Genomic DNA, 23,470 nt, shown 5'->3' on the forward strand with positions numbered 1-23,470 from the left:
TTCTTGATAACAGCAATCTGAATCCATTATTGTGTTTGAAAGTCTTTTTTAGGCGGAAAAACATTCGTTTTTTTGTGTGAAGCCATTCGATCTTATTTGCATATGGAGGATACATAATGGTCAAACAAACATCTAAAGTTGTGCATAACATTCGAATTTTGATCAATTAAAATGGGACTTTCACAGTTAAAATAGTTTTTATCGGGGATTTTTACCACTATCAGATCTTTCAGCAATGTGACGGAGTTGAAGTTAAAGAAAAAATCTGACTGTTTGTCATACTGAGTTTTTTTTCTACTTCATTCAAGTGGTATACACAGTAGCAATTTTGTTTTTCCTCAGTTGCTGTATGACTTTAAAACCTAATTAAATGTAACATTGTGCAAAATGCATATTCTAGTTTAACCTATCAGTCAGATGGGGCTGACAGTTTATGGTTGTGACCTTGGTGATTACAATATTGTTTGTTTAAATCTATCAACACTACATGTAACGAGGACATGAATAATTATGTTATAGCTGACCCTACTCATTACTGTTTAATTTTGGACAAATCTGACAGTTGACCAAATCTCCAGACACATATTATAGGAATCACAGTTTTGAGAGAAATATTCCTTAGTCACAGAGGGCTATTGCAAGAAACTACATAAGATCCTTTTCCAGTTAATATCCATTATGGCCAGTTTATTTTGTATTGTAAACACTTTTTTTGGAGTTTGAGGGGCGGGGGCTTACCTCTGGGGCGACCCCAAACAAATGATTAAATAAATATATATAAATAATACATTTTGTTATATGTTTGGGTTGGATGGGGGTGCTACGCCAGTGGTTCTATTTAGGTATTCTGGTAATTCGTTCAATGAATAGCCTAATGGACAGCAATAGATTTTAATTTCACATGAAGGAGAATAATAATCGAAAAAAGTACATTTAACCGTATACAGTAGCCTATGTTTTGATCAGCCTCAAGTCGTAACAGTGCCGATTTGACGGATGGAAACATGCAAACAAATCCCTGACATGCTTCAAATGTGTATTATACTCTGCCAAATGCTGTCGGGAAAATATCCAAATTCTGATTCCCGAATAAAAGAAAAGTGAACAACATTCCACAATAAAACAATAGGTAAAGACATTGGTGTAGCCTACAAAAATCTCTAAAACATGACATTCGTTAACAATGCCGAATGATTGATGCTTTGTTTATTGTTAATGTGCAGCCCCAGCTGTTTTGATGTTTACACGTCAGTGTGGCTTTAGGTTTACATACAACAACTCTTAATGATCTCAGATAGATCACTTGTTGACACCTGTCAATGTAGGCTACTTGTGTAACCGTTGAATGTTGCTATTTCACATTCAGATTATTCACATATATTTTTGCTTATTTGTGAGTTTAGAGGACTCGTTAATCCTAACCAACAGGTTTGAAATTTACAACAGATAATATATCTGTCATAACTGCAAGCATCATCGAAAAAATAATAATATAGACCCACATAAACAGCCCAGGCCAATTCCCATCGTTTGTGGGCGGCCTTGGGTAATTTCATGACGTCTGTGTGTATTCAAGTTCAACATAGAGACACAGCATAATAGCCTAATATTTTTGATGTTTCATGCATACACAGTGCTAGAAAGAAACGTTCGGGGAAACGGACATGCAGTAAGTGGAGGTCAGTGCCACGGATCAGGTGAACTGAAAGTGCACAGCGCTCAGCCTCAACAGAGCTGAGACTAGACATATTTCCTAGTCCTGCCTCCTCCTTTACATAGACGAGACAGCCCTTACCTACAGTCATTCACTTTGCTATTCCGGTGGCATCTCGTGACACACTCTCCAGGACACAAGGGAATTTTGGATTAACACCGAGAAAAGACAGAGGAAATCGGATAAAGATCATGTACTTCTGGACATATATTCTCTAATTCTTTTTCATTTTTAGCGTTGTCTGTCATATGCTTTATTTTTGACAAAGGAAGTGATTTCGTAAGGTTCGCGGCTACGGGACGGTACCTGTATTGGTGGGTCCTGCTATGAGTCAAATTCAAAACCGTAAAATTGTGAGATTCTAAGATGTCAAAGTCATCGGATCAGTTTGAAGACCCCGACTGTGTTTCTTCCTTTGGTATGAAGTTAACGTGGGATATCAACGACCCAAAGCTGCCTCAGGTAGGCTAATGTCGACGTTTTGCATACGCCAGTTGGCGCTATCATTTAAAATATATTCAGTGACAGCTATTTAAAATAACATTCTATAGCATTTGGTAGCCTATAAAGTAAAAGTATTTCACGGTTGAATCGAATAAATCAGTTTTCATTTGTAAAGATATGCAGAGTTAATGATACATTAGTTGACACGCATGTTGTCATGATTTGCCTTATAGCCTATGCTTTCATAGCTCAGATATCAAATAACATATATTCATTTGCAGTTTGTCCATATCTTTGGTTTTCGTCACAATTAACAATATTTACAGGAATATTCTATTAATTGGCCTGTCGTTTTTTGTTTTAACCGTAATATCCTTTTTAATAAAAAGCACTTGAAAATAATGAATCTATCAAAATCTATATTTTTCCCTAATTCTGACAGGACACAAAGCAGTATGACGCTTTCCAGGAGTGGACGGATGGGTATGTTCGTTACATCTACACCGGCGAGGATAAGAACGCACAGCGGCACCTGAGCGGATGGGCCATGCGAAACACCAACAACCACAACTGTCAGATTCTCAAGAAGTCCTGCCTCGGCGTGGTAGTCTGTGGCCGAAATTGCACGCTGGCTGACGGAAGCAAACTCCAGCTCCGACCGGCTATCTGCGACAAAGCACGACAAAAACAACAAAGTGAGTAAATGCATTATGCACAGCTGTCATGCATATGGTATACACCTGGCGACCCGTCTCCTCGGAAAAACGAGGAAGACATTAAAACACTTGTTTATGTTGAATCAAATAATTTCCTATTGTCTAAATAAACACTAATTTTTCTCAAAGCTTAATGAGCTCAGTTAAATTATTCATAATGATAGCCTACTAATTGGGCCTGTCATATGGTAGGCTGTTTTTGAGAATAGCCTATAATTCCACTCACTCTGTAAAGAGATTAAACTATTAAACTTAACACCTGGTAACACTTGACATCTGACTCATTCATTCACATCGTCATGACCTTGATACACTATAGAAATGTGACACTTGGTGCTTCAATAAAATAAACTCAATAACGCTTTACATACAGAACACCTACTTATTAAACAACTTCAGATATTGTTGGTCTGACTGAAAAACGGTCTAATTAAAAATAATACCCCTCATAGTAAATATGTATTTTTTTAATTGTAAAAAATGTATTCATCAGTATTCACTTTCAACCACCCTCCACATAGACTATTCTTCTCCTCACATCCATAACAGTATAATATTTCATAAATAAACTTACAATTCTTGAATACAAAAATCACTTCTATACTATTAGCCAACATGGCTTTGTTTAAAACTGTGTGGTTGTGTGTATTGGTGGTTGTTCTCCAGAGAAGCTGTGCCCCAGCTGTAACTCTGCCCTGGAGCTGATGCCATGCAGAGGACACAGTGGCTATCCCGTCACCAACTTCTGGAGAATAGATGGAAAAGCTATATTCTTCCAGGTTTGTGGGCTCATATTCTGAATTGAGAGGTAACAAGTTTGCAGGTCTCTCTATTAACCGTTTTTTAAGCATTGTTTAATAGTCTGTCACCATTAATAAACTGTTTGATAATCATTGTATATCAATTGTTAATACAATACATCATACAATAATTAATGTACAGTACTGTAATGTATTGTACAGTACAGCAGATCTTATACATGCATTTACTTATCAATGTATGTTTATTAGCCGTTTATAAGCAGACCTACAAGTACTGTACGTTTTTAGTATTTCTATTTTGCGATATTAGGCAATAAATGATAATTTACATGGCTTCATGGATTTGTTGTTTTATTAGTGAAATGTAACGATATGAGTTAATTAAAGTAAAAAAAACAATAAACAAACCATTTTTAGTTATGAGCTTCTGTGCAAAACATTCCCTCACAAATATTACAATTTATTTAGTTAAGAGTAATCCTAAATGTGACCAAAGATGTTTCTAATTTCAAGAAAGTAACATCCTAGTATGTATTGATGTGATTGCAGGCGAAGGGGGTCCATGACCACCCCAGACCAGAGAGTAAGTCTGAGACGGAGGTCCGGAGGAGTGCAGTGAAGAGGAGGATGTCCTCTCCACACTTCTCCCAGAAGAGGAGGTTGATGGAGACAGATGTAAGAAACTTTGTCCTCAATAGTCATATCTATACTGAACAAAAATACAAACGCAACATGCAACAGTTCATATGAGGAAATCAGTCAATTTAAATAAATTCCTTAGGCCCTAATCTATGGATTTCATGACTGGGAATACAGATATGCATCTGTTGGTCACAGATATCTTTAAAAAAACGGGCCTCACAGTGGGCCTCAGAATCTCTTCATACTATTTTTGTGCATTCAAATTGCCATCTCTAAAATGAAATTGTGTTCTTTGTCTGTAGCTTATGCATGGCCATAACATTACCCCACATGGGGCACTCTGGTAACAATGTTGGCATCAGCAAACCGCTGCAAAACATACACATGGTCTGCGGTTATGAGGCCGGTTAGACGTACTGTCAAATTCTCTAAAACAACATTGGATGTGGCTTATGGTAGAGAATTGAACATTAAATTATCTGGCAACGGCTCTGGTGGACATTCCTGCAGTCAGCATGCCAATTGCACGCTCCCTCAACTTTAGACATCTGTGGCATTGTGTTGTGTGACAAAACTGCACATTTTAGTGGCCTTTTATTGTCCCCAGCACAAGGTATACCTGTGTAATGATCATGCTGTTTAATCAGCTTCTTGATTTGCCACACCTGTCAGGTGGATGGATTATTTTGGCAAAGGAGAAATGCTCCCCAACCGGGATTTAAACAAATTTGTGCACAACATTTGAGAGAAAAAAGCTTTTTGAGGGTATGGAACATTTCTGGGATCTTTTGTTTCAGCTCATGAAACATGGGACCAACACTTTACATGTTGTGTTTATATTTTTGTTCAAGTGTACTTTGAATATTTACCTGCAGAAACAGTAAGCACTTTGTAACCTGTACTTCGAATACCGTAAAAGCCCTTCTTTGCACATACAATGTGACTGAAAAGTAAATAACTCACAAACTACCCACATGCCATTTTTATTAAATTGGTAGATGCAGTGGACTGTCTTTGCCTAGCCAATCACTAATATGTACTAAATATTCTTCAGACCGGGAGATACCACGACCTGGGCACTCCTTTCCCCAACCTGCACCAGCTGTCCTGCATGGAGGGCCCAGACCGCTTTAGCATCATCGCTGAGTCCAACTTCCCCATCCAGACCCAGCACTACCCTCCCTTCCAAAACCCTGAGCCCTACAAGTTTGCCTATGATGCCCACACCAACATGGGTGAGGCCCCATCCACACTCCAGAAGCAGGCCAACCACCGTCTGTACATGCCCCGGCCTCCGTGTGGCTACGACTTTGCTGTGCCGAGCTATTTAGGCTCGGGCTCCTACACAGCCCTCTATAAGGACCCCAGTAGCCCCCAGGCGGAGGCCCCTGAGCCCAGCAAGGTGAGCTCGGGTCTGGGTACCAGCACGGCCACACCCCACACCACCGGGGTCCTTTCGGGCCACGACCGCAACAACTACGACACGACCAGCAAGCACCACGGCTGGAAACAGATCTTGGGCAAGGGGACGTACAGCGAGCGGGGCGAGTACGGACAGTTTCCTGGCAACACCAACCACCACTACTACAACAGTGAGTACCCGTGCAGGTACCCTGGCCCAGCGCCAGCCACGCCCGCTGCCCTGCAGACCATCATCACCACCACCACCAAAGTGTCCTACCAGCCCTGCCCCAAGTCCTCCGTGGTAAAGTACGGCGACAACATCTACGACGTCAAGGGCCTGCCCAGCTGCAGCTCCCTGCTCGAGGACACCTCGCCCACCTCTTACTCCGATCTCAAGATTCCTGAAGATTCTGGGGTCATCAAGTCTGCGCTGTCGTACCAGCCGGAAACCCTGCCAGCTAAAATCGAGAGGGCTGAGAACTTTGACACTTACCGTTACGGCAACTACGCGTCCAACAGCTATCCCGACAGGGTTTCTCATCCATTTAGATACGACGGAGGGGACTACTAATTGAAGCGGAAGCCACCAAAACAAAGACTGTGATTTGATAGTTATGCAAATGATCAGAAAGAACGCTTGGAACAGACTTTCTGCCACCTTTTATCAGGTTTGTAAAGCTCTATTGTTATTTATATATTTGAGGTGTTGGATTGCATTTGGACTGCTAGTGATGACACTACGTTGAGTCTAGACTCTTCTAGGATGTTCCCAACATTTCCCCATTTAATGCATAAGAAAAAACCACAAAGTAGTTATTATTGCCCTTTGGATTTAAAAAAAAAATCGGATTAAATGTGTTTGTAGAATATGAATAATATGTATTCTTAAGGTATTTTGTCTGTTACAATATCACATCATGTTCCTATGGCACTGAAATAAATGTTCTATAGACTGGGAATGGCCAACAAAGTATCATGAAAATGCTTGTGGTACAGTGCAACTGTAAATGCAGTCTTCAACTGTACAGTTTGTGAACATTGTTATGTGACATAAAAATTCAATGAGCTCCCACCATAGATTTGACACATTCTGATGCTGTGGTTATGGATGTTGCCTTTTGTTTGGTCAAATTCACTTCATTTACTTCCAGCCCTTTGCAAGACCTTGCAGTTTAAACAAAGTAATTACACTGTTATCGACTGTCTTAAAATACTGGGGGGTGAGGAACATAAGTCAAAAACAAGCTCATTGCCACCCCCCACACACACACTCACTCACTCAGAAAAGGATGTGCTCGTGTCAAAAGGGATGAAGTTGGGCAATTAATCGTCAGGTTTGTCATCGGGTCGCTTTCAATCTTGTGGTTCAGAGGCGCCCTGACAAGTATTTCCCTCCACGCTGGGGTAGAGACGAGAGAAAGATAGAGGGAGAAGAGATGAGTCTTTCTCCCCTCCTTCCAGAATGCCGGTAATACCTGACGCTGACAGTATCTCTCCTCGCGGACGGTTCAGCAGGGAAGCGGCGCCGCTTCTTTTCGAAGTTCAACACTCTGACTCCGCCGGGGACTTTTCCTCTGATGTCCCATCTAGATAAACAAATGACTCTCTATTATTGTAAGGACAGAGGTGGTGCTAGCCCTGAATCAGTTTCTCCATATGTGTGATCCTTTTTAGTGTAACTGCGTGCTGACAGGAGACATAATGGGAGCCTTGTCAGACAGACTGATCACAGATGACTAATAACGGCTCGGTTTCAATAATTCAGAAAACTCTTACCTTGTATTGGATTAATTGTACAGAGATGTAGCCTTTTCTATGTAGTTAAGCTGGGTTTGTAGGCCAGCTACACCTAATATACAAGGTTTTGACAACATAAACGTTAATATACAACATGTTGGTAAAAAAGTATAAATGTAACGTAGAGCTCATGAGACTGGATAGACAGGACGATGGGTACAGACTGTTAGCCTGTTTCTTCTCTTCAAGATTATAGACTTGGTTGATTTATAGTATATTAGAATCATAGATTATATTACAGTGCACGGTACAGTGCAGTGTATTATTTGTAGGCCCTACTTACACAAATAATGTACTGCAGTACAACACAAAGCAGGATTGGGTCATTTGAGATTTGAGTGATTCATCAAACCTAACTTGTTTAGTTGTGAGGTACATCCGTACATCTAATTAACAATACAATTCCCCTCTGTAGGACTGTATGTCTAACAAAAACATGGGTCCTGGCTTTATTTCACAGTCCAGTTTCAGCTTCCACTTGTTTAGTACAGTATTTACAATGAAATTGTGACAATGGATACTTTTTAGCACTTCTCAAAAAATGAACTCGGGGCTCTATTAAATCTGTAATGCTGAAGCATTACACATTCCGCAGTAGAAATGTGAAGGTCATTTCCGATTGAATTGACAATCGTCAGCTGTGAATGCAGTCTCCGCTAAAGCAGGAACATTGCCTTTACATTTCAATCACGCTGTAAAGCTGAACTTCCGCGATGCAGATTGAATACAGCCCTCCTGGTACTAAATTGCAGGCCTACATACTGATGTTGTAGTGCTTTCTTCTAATGAGTGATCAATCAAATGTATTTATAAAGCCCTTTTTACATCAGCAGATGTCACAAAGTGCTACACAGAAACCCTGCCTAAAACCCCAAACAACAAGCAATGCAGATGTAGAAGCACAGTGGCTAGGAAAAACTTCCTAGAAAGTCAGGAACCTAGGAAGAAACCTAGAGAGGAACCAGGCTCTGATGTGTGTGTAACTCTGTATTTCACTGTCCAGTTTTAGATGGTTTCTGTAGGTTACAACTTGGATAGTAGTCAGTATTTTCTTTCAAGCATTGACTCAAGCTGTGTTAAACTCACATTCACACTGGATGAAAAACAAGTCAAATTGTTCTGTTTTTGACCCTCAACATATAATCATCATCCTATCAACATAACTTTCACCACTACCAACGATTTGTATTGTAGTACATGTACTACAAATAGTAGTGGTGGTGGTAGCTAATAATAGTACAAATAACCTCATTAGGGAACATTCCAGAACACATGGATTACAACCTATAATACACACCTATGTGACATTTTTACTCTTCACCCAAACACGGCAAACTTTAACCTCTAGGCCTCTGAACCCTGCTTGACCTTTGATCTTTCTCTCTCATGAAACCTGTCTTGAATTCCACTGAGGGGTTGACTAAGCTAGTATGCTCCACTCAGAAGGTACAGAACCACGGTACTGCTGTCAGGGCTGTAGCACTGGCTGGCTGATGGGTGCCTGATTAATGTTGGTGAATCTGCAGCCACCCCTATATTCCTCCCCCAGCCCTCATCCTACACCATCATACTTCAAGAGGTTTTGTTTACAAACAGTGGGATAGAGATATGCCATGCTTAAAAGCAGGTGCCAGGTTATCTCTCCAAACATATAGCGCTTCAAAGGGATCCAAAAGCCACTCAGAAGTGGGACGATGCCTTTGACTGTTGAACACATTATGGGCCTTGGCAAGCATTGCGAACAACGAGGGTTGCAGTGCCCAGTACAGAACATGTATATTGGGAAAACTAAAGTAACTTAAAGGGCCAATCTGCAGTTTATACATCCATTTTTGGACTTATACATTAATGATATGTACTCATTGATTCTTGAAGAATTTAATTTATAAATGCCTCATGAGCTTAGTTCAACTGTCGCACCCCATCCAAAACCAAAATATAAGCTTGATTACCTCCAATGTTTGTAAACAAAGTAAATGTAAACAATCAATATATAGCCTCAAAACATGGTTAAAATTTTACAAAAATTAGAATATGTCCTTGCATCCATAGTTCTATAAATTTGAGTGGTTACATTTCTCCAGCCCCATCCCTCAGCTTTTTACATAAATTGCACATTTCTGCTTTAAAGCTGGTAAACACAGACTACCAGTAGGAAAGCATTGTATTGTACCTTCATGGTTCAATTTTCCCTTTCAAAAGCAACAAACATTTGCTTTCTGCATTGACATGTCTCTTTTTTACCATTGCACATTTTTTCAAAAAAGCATTCCTGTGAAAATGAAGATGGAAGGTCCCAGGTGGTGGGCCCACTGAACCAGCCTTCCAACAGCATGAGCGACAGCCTTTTACGCTCCTCAACAGACCCTCTACTACTTTTACATTAGCAGCTGAGCGGTGGTGGTAGTGATAGTGGTAGTGGTACACAGCACAGGCAGGCTAGGTGCTCTCTAGCTCTGTAGGCCTCTCTCTCTCTACAGGTCACTCAGGCTGATTAGTGCAGGGCCTCAGCTGCTCCTGGCCAGAAAAATAGGCCATTTATACAGCCCTTTTTCTCTCTGTCTGAGTGTACCTCACACACGCACACACACACACACACACACACACACACACTGATGGGCGCATAAATAAAAAACACACACACACACACACTGATGGGCGCATAAACATTTTGTGGACCAACAATCGATTCCCAATCAACATACTATTTTCCCTAACCCATAACCCTAACTGCCTAATCCTAACCCTAATCCATAAACGTAAATGAGCCTTTTTACAAGTGAGGACTTCTGGTACTCACAAGTATAGTAAAGCGTGTACACACACACACGGCCTCAAATGCTGAGCCTTTCAGCTTTTCTGATCCCTTTAAGTGAGAACCATTGATGAGTGACTTCTATACAGTTTGCTCTTGAAGAGCCCAGAAACACATTCTGTTCCACCTATAGATTACACAAAGCTGATTCATCACACCACAGCTACCTCCAGTCAAATCCAGACATAAATGAAGATGAAACTGATCTGTGACACAATAATAATTAACTAAAAACTCATCAATCTCCGACAAGTTAAGTCTCTCACTGTTTTTTTTAGCTTCTTCTTCAAACAACAACAGTCAACGACAATCATGCCACGGTTCACACATCTGGTCTTCAGACACGTACTGTAAGTCTGCTAGCCTAGGAAGCTGTCGCACCTGATGGATTCTGTTGTTTTGCCCTTAGCCGTGAACCGAAGCAAGAATCTCAGGCATGCCAGTCTGAAGATGTCACATAATTGTTAAGAATAGATGGTTAGGGACAGGTTATTCTTTATACCAGGCCTCGATATCTCTGCCTGAAAGGCTGCTGGAATGCAGGTGCTTTGCTGAATGCGGCGGCCATGTATCATTAACATAAATCAACTGAAACCGATTCTAAAGGGCGCTGAGCGCTAGAGTCCATGTCACCACAACGCCTGCAAAAACAAAACCTGTGCCTATTGTTTCCCTTTAAACTTTCATCTGCCGCATTGGACTGTAATATCAATAACTGCTGTTGACAGCAGACAGCCCAGTCTGGCAGCTTAAGTGTTGTATAATTTGTAAGAGTGCAGAGCATGTCCGATATACCTGCCAGTATTTAACATCTCCACTAGGGCCCCCCAAAAGGGGTTTAAATGGTCATTGGGAAATGGATACAACGTATTGTATTGTCACTTGAACGACTGTCACTACAATATAAGCTATATCAGTTTTTGAGTAATATCTCAAAAAAATGTGGATGGAACACAGTACACTCTTAGACTATGTTTCCAAATGGGTTCTTCGTCCCCATAGGACAGGGGTCACCAACAGGTTGATAGCAATTGATTGGTCGATCTCCAAGGCATTCCTAGTCGATCGCCATGGATTCAATATTCAGCAGCCCTGCGTGCCGGGTAGGCGAAGTGTTCCCATTTTGAACCATTTCATATGTCTGAAGGTACAACTCTCCCTTCCTGGCAGGCCCAGAGAGCAATTCAAGTGCACTATAGGCCAGTGGAGGCTCTTCTGTGAATTTAATCAAATAAAACAACTGTGAAACATTAAAGTTCTCCTTTTTAGATAAAAACTATACCTAATATATACACAATCAAATAATTGAGTAAAACATTTTGCAATGAAGATCTACAGTAGCCTCAGCAGAACTCTGTAGCATAGCACCATGGTATAGGCGGAGGACAACTAGCTTCTGTCCTCCTCTGGGTACATTGATTTCAATACAAATCCTAGGATCCATACAAATCCAAATCCATGGTTCTCACCCCCTTCCATAGACTTATACAGTAATTATGACAACTTCCGGAGGACGTCTTCCAACCTGTCAGAGCTCTTGCAGCATGAACTGACATGTTGTCCACCCAATCAAAGGATCAGAGAATGAATATAGTACTGAAAGTATAAGCTACAGCTAGCCAGCACTGCAGTGTATAAAATGTGGTGAGTAGTTGACTCAAAGAGAGAAAGAAAATAGTTGAACAGTTTTTGAACAGATTAGTTTGTTCCAAAATTAAGGAGAAGTGAGAGAGAGCTAGCTATATATACACTGCTCAAAAAAATAAAGGGAACACTTAAACAACACAATGTCACTCCAAGTCAATCACACTTTGTGAAATCAAACTGTCCACTTAGGAAGCAACACTGATTGACAATAAATTTCACATGCTGTTGTGCAAATGGAATAGACAACAGTTGGAAATTATAGGCAATTAGCAAGACACCCCCAATAAAGGAGGGGTTCTGCAGGTGGTGACCACAGACCACTTCTCAGTTCCTATGCTTCCTGGCTGATGTTTTGGTCACTTTTGAATGCTGGCGGTGCTTTCACTCTAGTGGTAACATGAGACGGAGTCTACAACCCACACAAGTGGCTCAGGTAGTGCAGCTCATCCAGGATGGGACATCAATGCGAGCTGTGGCAAGAAGGTTTGCTGTGTCTGTCAGCGTAGTGTCTAGAGCATGGAGGCGCTACCAGGAGACAGGCCAGTACATCAGGAGACGTGGAGGAGGCCGTAGGTGGGCAACAACCCAGCAGCAAGACCGCTACCTCCGCCTTTGTGCAAGGAGGAGCAGGAGGAGCACTGCCAGAGCCCTGCAAAATGACCTCCAGCAGGCCACAAATGTGCATGTGTCTGTTCAATCAATCAGAAACAGACTCCATGAGGGTGGTATGAGGACCCAACGTCCACAGGTGGGGGTTGTGCTTACAGCCCAACACCATGCAGGACATCTGGCGCCCTGTGCTCTTCACAGATGAAAGCAGGTTCACAGTGAGCACATGTGACAGAGTCTGGAGACGCCATGGAGAACGTTCTGCTGCCTGCAACATCCTCCAGCATTACCGGTTTGGCGGTGGGTCAGTCATGGTGTGGGGTGGCATTTCTTTGGGGGGCCGCACAGCCCTCCATGTGCTCGCCAGAGGTAGCCTGACTGCCATTAGGTACCGAGATGATATCCTCAGACCCCTTATGAGACCATATGCTGGTGCAGTTGGCAGTGGGTTCCTCCTAATGTAAGACAATGCTAGACCTCATGTGGCTGGAGTGTGTCAGCAGTTCCTGCAGGAGGAAGGCATTGATGCTATGGACTGGCCCGCCCGTTCCCCAGACCTGAATCCAATTGAGCACATCTGGGACATCATGTCTCGCTCCATCCACCAACGCCATGTTGCACCACAGACTGTCCAGGAGTTGGCGGATGCTTTAGTCCAGGTCTGGGAGGAGATCCCTCAGGAGACCCTCCGCCACCTCATCAGGAGCATGCCCAGGTGTTGTAGGGAGGTCATACAGGCACGTGGAGGCCACACACACTACTGAGCCTCATTTTGACTTGTTTTAAGGACATTACATCAAAGTTGGATCAGCCTGTAGTGTGGTTTTCCACTTTAATTTTGAGTGTGACTCCAAATCCAGACCTCCATGGGTTGATCAAATTTGATTTCCATTGATAATCTTTGTGTGATTTTGTTGTCAGCACATTCAACTATGTAAAGAAAAAAGTATTTAATAATAATATTTCATTCATTCAGATCTAGGATGTGTTATTTTAGTGTTCCCTTTATTGTTTTGAGCAGTGTATATTTTTTGTTTAATTTTCACTTTCAATTAGCTGGCGAATGCAGCTAGCTAGTTTACCCTACACTCGGTTCAAACAGAGAGGGATGCTATTGTAGCTAGCTGGCTATGGCTATCCAACACTGGAACTCTTCCAAGGTAAGCTTTTGGTTTTATTCATTTATTGCCACCGGGCCCCGCCGATGTAACTGCTACACTGCTTTCTGACTGTACACTGTACTGCATGATTGTAGCAGGCTTACTAATGCATTGGTTCTAGTAGCTATGTTGACTATGACGTGACAACGATGTAGGCTGTGTGTAGCGGTTAGCGTCATGATATGAAGGTTTGGCTTGGAAATGCTTTTAGCCTGGCCACAGACAGCTGATGTGTTGTGTCCACTGCAGTCCACAAGCGAAGGAAAAAGATGAGAGGATGAAAGCGCGTAGATAGTTGTGAGAAATAATTATATGTATAACGAGAAAAGTGATCAAGCTGTTTTTATGTGGCTGCTATGAAAGTGAAGTGTGTGATCAAGGGTGTATTCATTCCGCCAAATCTGCTGAAAAATATATCTTAAACAGAAGCAAATGGAATGAAACAGGGATAAACATAACTGAATTTGTCCAATAGAAACTCTAGTTTGAAACTGTTGGACTAATGATTACACCCTAGATCAGCTAGATGCATGCAAGAGTGTGCAAGGCGGTATTAAATGTGTCTCTGTCTGTCACCTTGATTACTCAAAATGTTCTCTACCTGTGCACCTATGTTGTAAACTTTCATTCATAGGCTAGGTCGTGACGGGTATAGGGAAAATGTGAGTGTCATGCAGTTGCCTAAACCTATCTATGTTTCATTGAGCTGGGTGAATAGAATATGAATGACAGTCATCCAATATGCTGTAATAAAAATAAGACCATGTCCATAAAAAAAAGTAATCCTCCCTCATCTTAAACGGCACCAACCGCCACTGCTATAGGCCTATCGCTGGCCAATCAGATGGCTCAGATTCCCCTGTCTGCAGTAACGTATCAGGCTTAAAAGAAAGCTACAGCAAAGTTGATACTGTGAGATTTCAAAACTTTTAAAACCATGACTAGAGGGAGACTGTCAACGAATACAGCAAAGATCTGCAGTTTTTATGAGTGAGTTTTTATAAGTTCTTACTCAGCACTGTCAACACACAAAATGTGCGTTCTCCCTACTTCCAGTCACGCTACAACCAGCACTGCAGCTGTAATGAATGAGTATGAAAGGGTATCTATAAGCTTGCGTTGTTATTATTAGCCTCTTGGGTCTTTTTTAATATTGAGGAATATTTCACTTTCTCTGTTCATAGGAGTAACAACAGGAATTTGCAGAAATAATGCAGTGCGACTAGTTTCCCCATCAGCTGGAAGACAGTGTCTCTTTTTTAGGTTCCATGTAGAGCCCTATGTAGAAAGGGTTCTACATGGAACCCAAAATGGTTCTATCTAGAACCAAAAAAAGTTTTACCTGGAACCAAAAAGGGTTCTCATATGGCAGTCATCAAACAGTCAATATGAAAGCCAAGATCTACCGCTCACATTTCTTTAAAACATGACTTAAAAAACATAAGCCTATGCAACACTAACCTATTAAAAACAGTACTGTAGCCATTTGTTTTTTTGCAGTAGGCTATAGTCCCAATACATTATCACTGCATATTGGCCTTACTTTAATTGACCTGCCAATGCATTGTTGTTCAGACCATTTTTTTGAGGTAGGCTATATGATCACACCAGAACTAAACGGGTTCCACCTGGAACCAACCAAGGGTTCTTCAAAGGGTTCTCATATGGGGACAGCCGAAGAACCCTTTAATATTCTAGATAGCATATTTTTTGTAGTTATCACAATGAATTCCCTGTTTCGGTTGTCTGACAGATTCAACTCAAGTCCCCCTCCCTTCATCCAGTATGAACGCATCTATCAAACTCTCCCGGATCTCTCCTCTACCTTTGCCAAAGATTTTGATGGAACCATTAAGTCTTCCAGAGAGCTGAGAGCCCCTTGAAGGCAAGGGGATGGAGGAAAAATACGTTTGATTAAGGACAAAGCAGACGGCCATGCTCGGTTTGCTCCATCGGGGCTGGGAGTAAACCAGCCGCGGCCTCAGATCTCCCCCTCTCACAGCTCCCCTGAACCCCAACTGAGCCTTCCAGGACGGGGAAAGATTAGCACCTGCAGTACCGAGGATCGTACGTATTCTCCCCCCCCCCACCCCACACCTGTCGGAATATAAATGCCCTGACGGATGAGTCCAAAGAGGCCTAGAGAGAAATGCGGTACAGATATCTGTAAAATCCTTGTGTCAATTTGTTTTTATTGGCTGAACAATGGCAGAGAGTTTAAATATCCATCTAACTGTAACAAAGTAGCCCAACAGTGAAAGATTTGTTCATGGATCTCGTATAGGGCCATGTGGACGGGTTTCTGAAGGTATGCCGAGACCTCACACTCAAAAGTGTCAAAGTAAAATTTGGACGTCCATGTCAATGACTGTGTAAGTATGGAAAAAGAATCCTTAATAATTCTGACCACCCCTCCATTATCGGGTCTTAACGAGAGGACCCAGAATGTAAAGCTATCATTTATAGTATAAACTGCCAGAGGAAGATGTCCAACTGGTATCATCACCATCTATTCTTGGGATCTGGGAAGAGTCAGGATCTGTTGTTTGTCTGTAAACCAATGACTGGGGCCAATGATCTCAAACCAGGCACGAGGAACTAACTCAAAATAGACTAGAGAAGGGAAGGGCTTCAAAATGGGGCCTATTTTCACAGGTAAGGTAAGAGCAGACGGACGTGGGAAAAATATGGCCTGTGCAGAGTAAGGATCGGTTGTTTGTCTGTAAACCAATGAGTTGGGCCAAAGATCCTGCCGACCCCTGAAAAAAGATTCCAGATGGAAATACCATCAAAAAGGAGCCCATTTTCCCAGGTAAGGTTAAATAGTCATTTTTATTTTAGCCAACCTATTTGTGGCTTTGTATTAGTTACCATAATACATGGCATGGGGCTAAAGCTACCAATCATAACAGTTTGTCAACTAATTTACTGGCCCTCTTTACATCACTTTTCTTATAAACTGCTACCAGACAAGGTGGTTGGGCACTATCTAACAGTGACAAATGCCTGCATAGGGTATTCTATGAGGCAGCACTGAGTATTTAGAGCATAGAGCATAGAGCATTTACAGTAACACCCTGAGGTGTCTAAATAATGGCTTTCCTCATGTCTCAGAACATAAACACGGCCCTCATTTCCAAATGACTGAACTAATCCCTAATCCCCATAAAGTTACATTTCCTGTGTTTACTAATTTAGCATTAGCGATAAAAGAGTCAAACGTATGAATATGGTCCCAGATTGTATCAGCGTAAACCAGTGATTTGCATCAACACAGTGTTTGATTAGTACATGTAGCTAACCAATAATGTATGAATTTAAGTATGGGATACATAGCAAATACGATGACTGGCAGACTAAGATCGTTGACAAAAGACTATGGGACCTGGACATGTCAATCAAAAACTCAACCTGGTTTCTAGGAACAAATGAAATTTTATGCATTAGTTCAAATATTCTTTCATACAGTGGTTAACAGCGTATGAAATAGGGCTCTATGCACATATGTGCTATATACAGATGTAGGATCTTAATTTGATCCCCCGGTTGCAGGAGAACCTTCCTGCAATACAGGATATGTAATATTTGCCGTGCATTTGCGGTTTAAAAAGGCTTCTGAAGTTTGTCACTTCCACAAATGTATGACTTGAATTTCCTTCACGAAAAATGTATTAACCCCTACAAAAATGTATATTTATTATCCACATAATAATTCACATTTCCTGTTGCTGCAGGATTATTTTCCTGATGTAGCAAACTGGCTCAAATTAAGATCCTACATATGTATGCGCCTTATGTACTGTAACTATGATTTCAAAATCGGAATCCTATAACAAACTTGTACATCCAATTAACGAGTTTCATATTATACAAGTGCTGAATTTACAGTACAATTAACATTGAGAATACAATGCTTGAAAAAATCCATCAATGACCTAATGACTCTGAAAATCCTTTTTGGTTGAGACGTGACCAAACACTTTCCTGTATCCGAGCATCAAGAACGTCTGTTCTGCTTCATTTCACTTGTGTACTGTCTCGGGGTCAGCGATCAGTCATCCGATCCTTATCATGAGTTTAGAGGGATGATTAAATGTTTTACCAGAATATGTTGCAGACATTAGACCTAGACTGCTGCTGCACCTACAACCAACACATGAAGGGTTTCATTCCAAAATGCTATATATCCAGTTTCATAAACGTTGGTAAATGAGCTTTTATTGTTTAAAGAAATTATGAAAAAGATCTGTTTTTTTAACTATCTTATTATGGCATGTTCAATGACAGACGTATTTGTTTAAAATCTATCACTTGATGGTTTAATTCCAGAGACACAAATAATCAACCATTTTTTTTTGCAAAATGCTGTATATCTGCCTCTCAGAGAAATAAGTAGCACTGCTAGGTTTTTACAGTCAAATGTAACAAATAACTAAATTTTTTTATAAAGAACTGTACAAATGATACATTTGTGACATCAATATCAATAAGATACTAAAATAATAATAATTCAATACAGTAATATGAGTTCTGTATGTAAAACATAACATGTAACATTTGACATTTGAGTCATTTAGCAGATGCTCTTATCCAGAGTGACTTACAGTTAGTGCAATCCACCTTAAGATAGCTTTGTGAGACAACCACATCACAGTCAAATATACAGGATATGAACATTCCAATCCAGCTAAACAATGGATATATAGCGTTTTGCAAAAAAACACTTTCATAAAAATCGACAAAATAAAACATCTGAGAACAGTAATATTTTACACACACATGAAGGTACCCATTGGCAATCATTTCTGATGAAATAACACAAATGTGAAAAATTGGTGGATATAGAGTTTTGGAAATAAACTCTTCACATATTTAAGCACTCAATCAATTCAGCCACGGTGAACTACAGACAAGTTATGACAGAAAACAACCCCACACTTGTCTTGCGTCAAGATAAACTTTGAGTAAGCCAACTTCATTCTTCTCAACTGAACCAGAAAGACTTCCTCTGCTGTGAATGGAAGGTGAGAAAATACAGACTAAGAAACTGCTCTTGACTTTTTGTGCGGTTTGTAAAAATGTAGACTGAATGTTACCCTGTCTCGCAACCTATATTACAACAAGGAAAGAATTGTCATACTTATGAGAACCACATTCACACTCATACAATGAATGTTTAAAACTAGAACTGTCAGGTCCATAAGTTTGTGGTATATTTAAACAGCATAACTTGATGGATAATATCTGAAAAACAAAAATAACCCTTCTACTGCATTAGCAGTTAGAGTACAGGAATAACGTAAAAACCACAAAGTGACCTCCGCTGTTAATAGTATGTCCTCTATGGCCTAGACCATAGAGGACTGGAATAGGTGTCGGTACTATTTATATTTAGGGACAAGATCTCCACAATACTTTTGAGATAATATTATATAAAAGGAACAGGAGCTCAAGCAGTAGAACATGTGAGGTGTGCCGGTACTCAGCTCCGGTGAGCTCCTGCCCAAGTCAAGCATTGGCCGAGACAAAAGCAGCAGGCCACAACACCAAGCATGGCTAACAGAACACTGTTTGGAAAAGCTACTTCAAGCCTTTCAGAATTTATTTGGGGTGTGCATACTCTTTATGATTCCTTCTAAATCAAAGTTAATCAAATTGTTGTATTTATTGTGTTTATTACAAATACATTTGTGAAAGTAAAAAGTGAATGCAAACCAGACCTAAACCCCCCATATACCTATGTAACATGTTATGTTAAATATTATTATCGAGGTCGACAGAGACTGATGATGACTACGGTACTGTCTGGGGACAGACAGGACAGGTGCAGACGCTGAGGACACGGACAGGATGTCTCACAACTGGAGAAACTCCCACAGTGCCTACCGAGACAGAAGAAGGGTGTGGCCCCCCCAGTCCAGCCTGTCTCCTCACAAAGGCGCCGGGAGAATAAACACTATCATTTCTCTTTCACGTCCTGACACATTTTTCCTCTCTATCGGTGTGATCTGAACAGCTTGTTACTATTTCATCACATTGACCTTCGTGTGTGTGTGTGTACACGCGCACATGAGTGTGTGCGTGTGCCTCTGTCCTCCCTGCCAACAGCCATGCTATTTACTGTATCTACATGCATCAGATTCATCATCACGAAGGTTGGGAAACTGAGCGTTGGCCATCAGTGTTATGTATGTCATGTTATCACAACGAAACAAAATGAATAGTGGCTGCAAGGACACAGATCAAGGATACAACGCCACCAAAAGTGGTGGAAAACACACCTCATTTATGAAATGTGAAAAGTTAAAAGCGTCGATGCCAACTCCTCTTATACAGTTGAAGTCAGAAGTTTATATACATCTTGGCCAAATACATTTAAACTCAGTTTTTCACAATTCCTGACATTTAATCCCAGTACAAATTCCCTGTTTTAACTTTATTTTAAGAATGTGAAATGTCAGAATAATAGTAGAGAGAATGATTTATTTCAGCTTTTATTTCTTTCATCACGTTACCAATGGGTCAGAAGTTTACATAAACTCAATTAGTATTTGGTAGCATTGCCTTTAAATTGTTTAACTTGGATCAAATGTTTCGGGTAGCCTTCCACAAGCTTCATATAATAAGGGGTGAATTTTGGCCCATTCCTCCTGACAGAGCTGGTGTAACTGAGTCAGGTTTCTAGGCCTCCTTGCTCGCACATGCACACGCAGTTCTGCCCACAGATTTTCTATAGGTTTGAGGTCAGGGCTTTGTGATAGCCACCCCAAAACCTTGACTTTGTTGACCTTAAGCCATTTTGTCGCAACTTTGGGAGTGTGCTTGGGGTCATTGTCCATTTGGAAGACCCATTTGCGACCAAGCAAAGACCACTTCCTGACTGATGTCTTGAGATGTTGCTTCAAAATATCCACATCATTTTCCTACCTCATGATACCATCTATTTTGTGAAGTGCATCAGTCCCTCCTGCAGCAAAGCACCCCCACAACATGATGCTGCCACCCCCGTGCTTCACAGTTGGGATGGTGTTCTTCAGCTTGCAAGCCTCCCCCTTTATCCTCCAAACATAATGATGGTCATTATGTCCAAACGGTTCTATTTTTGTTACATCAAACCAGAGGACATTTCTCCAAAAAGTACGATCTTCGTCCCCATGTGCAGTTGCAAACCGTAGTCTGGCTTTTTTATGGCGGTTTTGGAGCAGTGGCTTCTTCCTTGCTGAGCGGACTTTCAGGTTATGTTGATATAGGACTCGTTTTACTGTGGATATAGATACTTGTGTAACTGTTTCCTCCAGCATCTTCACAAGGTCCTTTGCTGTTGTTCTGGGATTGATTTGCACTTTTCGCACCAAAGTACATTCCTCTCTAGGAGACAGAATGTGTCTCCTTCCTGAGCGATATGACGGCTGCGTGGTCCCATGGTGTTTATACTTGCATACTGTTGTTTATACAGATGAACGTGTTACCTTCAGGCATTTGGAAATTGCTACCAAGGATGAACCAGACTTGTGGAGGTCTACAATTGTTGTACTGAGGTCTTGGCTGATATCTTTTGATTTTCCCATGATGTCAAGCAAAGAAGCACTGAGTTTGAAGGTAGGCCTTGAAATACATCCACAGGTACACCTCCAATTGACTCAAATTATGTCAATTAGCATATCAGAAGCTTCTAAGGCCATGACATAATTTTTTGTAATTTTCCAAGCTGTTTTAAGGCACAGTCAAATTAGTGTATGTAAACTTCTGACCCACTGGAATTGTGATACAGTGAATTGTAGGTGAAATAATCTGTCTGTAAACAATTGTTGGCAAAATTACTTGTGTCATGCACAAAGTAGATGTCCTAACCGACTTGCCAAAACTAAACTAACCACACATTTGTGTGGTTGAAAAGTAGTTGAAAAACAAGTTTTAATGACTCCAACCTAAGTGTATGTAAACTTCCGATTTTAACTGTAAGTAGGTTGTAGGGGCCTCCACAAGATAGCCTGGTCCAGTTTGGCATAACAACAACCATAGAAGTTGTCTAAACAGCACAAACAGTTCTGGGACCAGGTTATCCACAGGTGTCATCGTCTTGTACCTTGTGAACCCCTCCAGATCCACAAACCAAACAGTGACATGTTACTACTGGACCCCCTTCCTCATAACAGCCTATAAGCTCCTTGTGAACGCTAAATCACTGTAACTGGATTAGGCTGGCTGGTTGGGCAAGGGTTGCCCCCACTGGTCCTCCTGTTGCCGGGTGGGGGGTATTGATTCATGCCTGACCCTCCAAAAGAAATGAACCCCAGCCAAGTCAGCAGGTATGAGATATACCTGGTGTAAAACGAGAAGACAAGCAGGTGTGTGTACGTATGTGTGTCATGCTTGAATATATGCGTGTGTGTCATGCTTGTGCTTGGACACCCTTATTTTTTTCAGGTTAACCCGCTCTTGTACCACCCCCCTCCACACCCCCATTCATCCATGTTAATCATTGTTTCCTGGTTCATGTAGAGAGCAGCAGAGCACATTAGCCGTGTTATGTCTGTGTGCTAAAATGACGTGCTAATGGATTTGACGGGGACCAAGTTCTGTAAGCTCTGAGTGACGACCATGTCTTGAGGACGTTTAATGTGAGAAGCTATTCACCCGTTTTCTTTTTTAAATGTATTTCAAACACTCAGGTGAGGAATGAGAGAGAGAGAGAGAGAGAGAGAGAGAGAGAGAGAGTGCAAGCTGTGTTTGAAGCAACCAGTTTGTTTGCCCTCTCAGCTGCCTTTTGTATGAGGCATTTCGTCTGTCTTTGTTGAAGATAAAAACATTACAACTCGTCAGTGTCATCCGCAGACACGCAACACTGGGAACATCTGTGTGTAGGCCACAATAGCTGGGGGAAATCAGTTGTGTGTTTAAAGAAAAAAACTGGAACACAATGCAATAGCCTCACGTCAAGGAATAGGTAACCATCCAGGCACAATACGATTTCCTATGTTCGCAATGGAAATGGTTTGCTTCCTGGTTTGCGTAAGGTTTGTTGTCATATCACCCATTTTATTCATTGGGTCTCCACTGTGCGCTGTGTAAGTTAGGAAAATGTTTAAGTACTGTCTTTCCGATTCAATGTAAGAAATCTTTGATTTAAAATTGTCTAGCTTTAAAGCATGAGCCTAAAGTCAACATACCGAGAGCAAAACACAAATCAAAAGAAAAGGAAAACAAATAGTCTGCTTCTTAACAGTGAGCACCGTTTGGCCCCCAGGGCATGTACACACAAGAGTTCGGGCACGGAGAGCAAGTTGCAAATGCATCTACTTGATCTCTAATTTAATCCCGATGAAGGTGGTGAAAGGGTGTCTGTGTAGCTTGGCGGGGCGGAAGGGCACCACGAGCGAAGACGATGATGATGATGCACCACCAGAGAACGCAGAGAGAGAGAGAGAGAGAGCTGGAAGGGATGGATCAGCGCCATGGGGTAATCCCCATATCAGCGGCACCTCATGAGCTCATGAGCAAGCGCCGCGACGCCCCTCTCATCACCCTTCAACCCCCTTATGGCTGACACCCAACACTAACAGGGCAAACAGGGGTTGCACAGGGATGAGTCTGTACGCTAACTCACATGTGGGTGGTAGGGTGGTGTAGCTTCGATGTGTCAATTATTTACCTTAGAGACCTGCCTCAGTGTGTATTGATAGGTATGAATGAATGGTACTATTTTACCAACAGAAAAAAGAGCCATACGGTACAAGGCATGAACATATTGGAGCTAGTTG

General features: G+C 41.4%; 1 protein-coding gene across 1 annotated transcript; it reads left to right on the forward strand.

Moving 5' to 3' along the window:
• Positions 1-1,022: 1,022 nt before the first annotated feature.
• Positions 1,023-6,756, forward strand: gcm2 (GCM transcription factor 2). Its single transcript, XM_021562632.3, has 5 exons — positions 1,023-2,176; positions 2,601-2,853; positions 3,541-3,653; positions 4,185-4,310; positions 5,332-6,756. The coding sequence occupies exons 1-5, from the start codon at positions 2,081-2,083 to the stop codon at positions 6,250-6,252; spliced, it is 1,509 nt and encodes a 502-aa protein (XP_021418307.2). The 5' UTR covers positions 1,023-2,080; the 3' UTR covers positions 6,253-6,756.
• The last annotated feature ends 16,714 nt before the right edge of the window (positions 6,757-23,470 follow it).

The sequence above is a fragment of the Oncorhynchus mykiss genome, chromosome 15, assembly GCF_057628025.1.
Source record: "Oncorhynchus mykiss isolate SJ-2025 chromosome 15, ASM5762802v1, whole genome shotgun sequence".
NCBI lineage: Eukaryota > Metazoa > Chordata > Actinopteri > Salmoniformes > Salmonidae > Oncorhynchus > Oncorhynchus mykiss.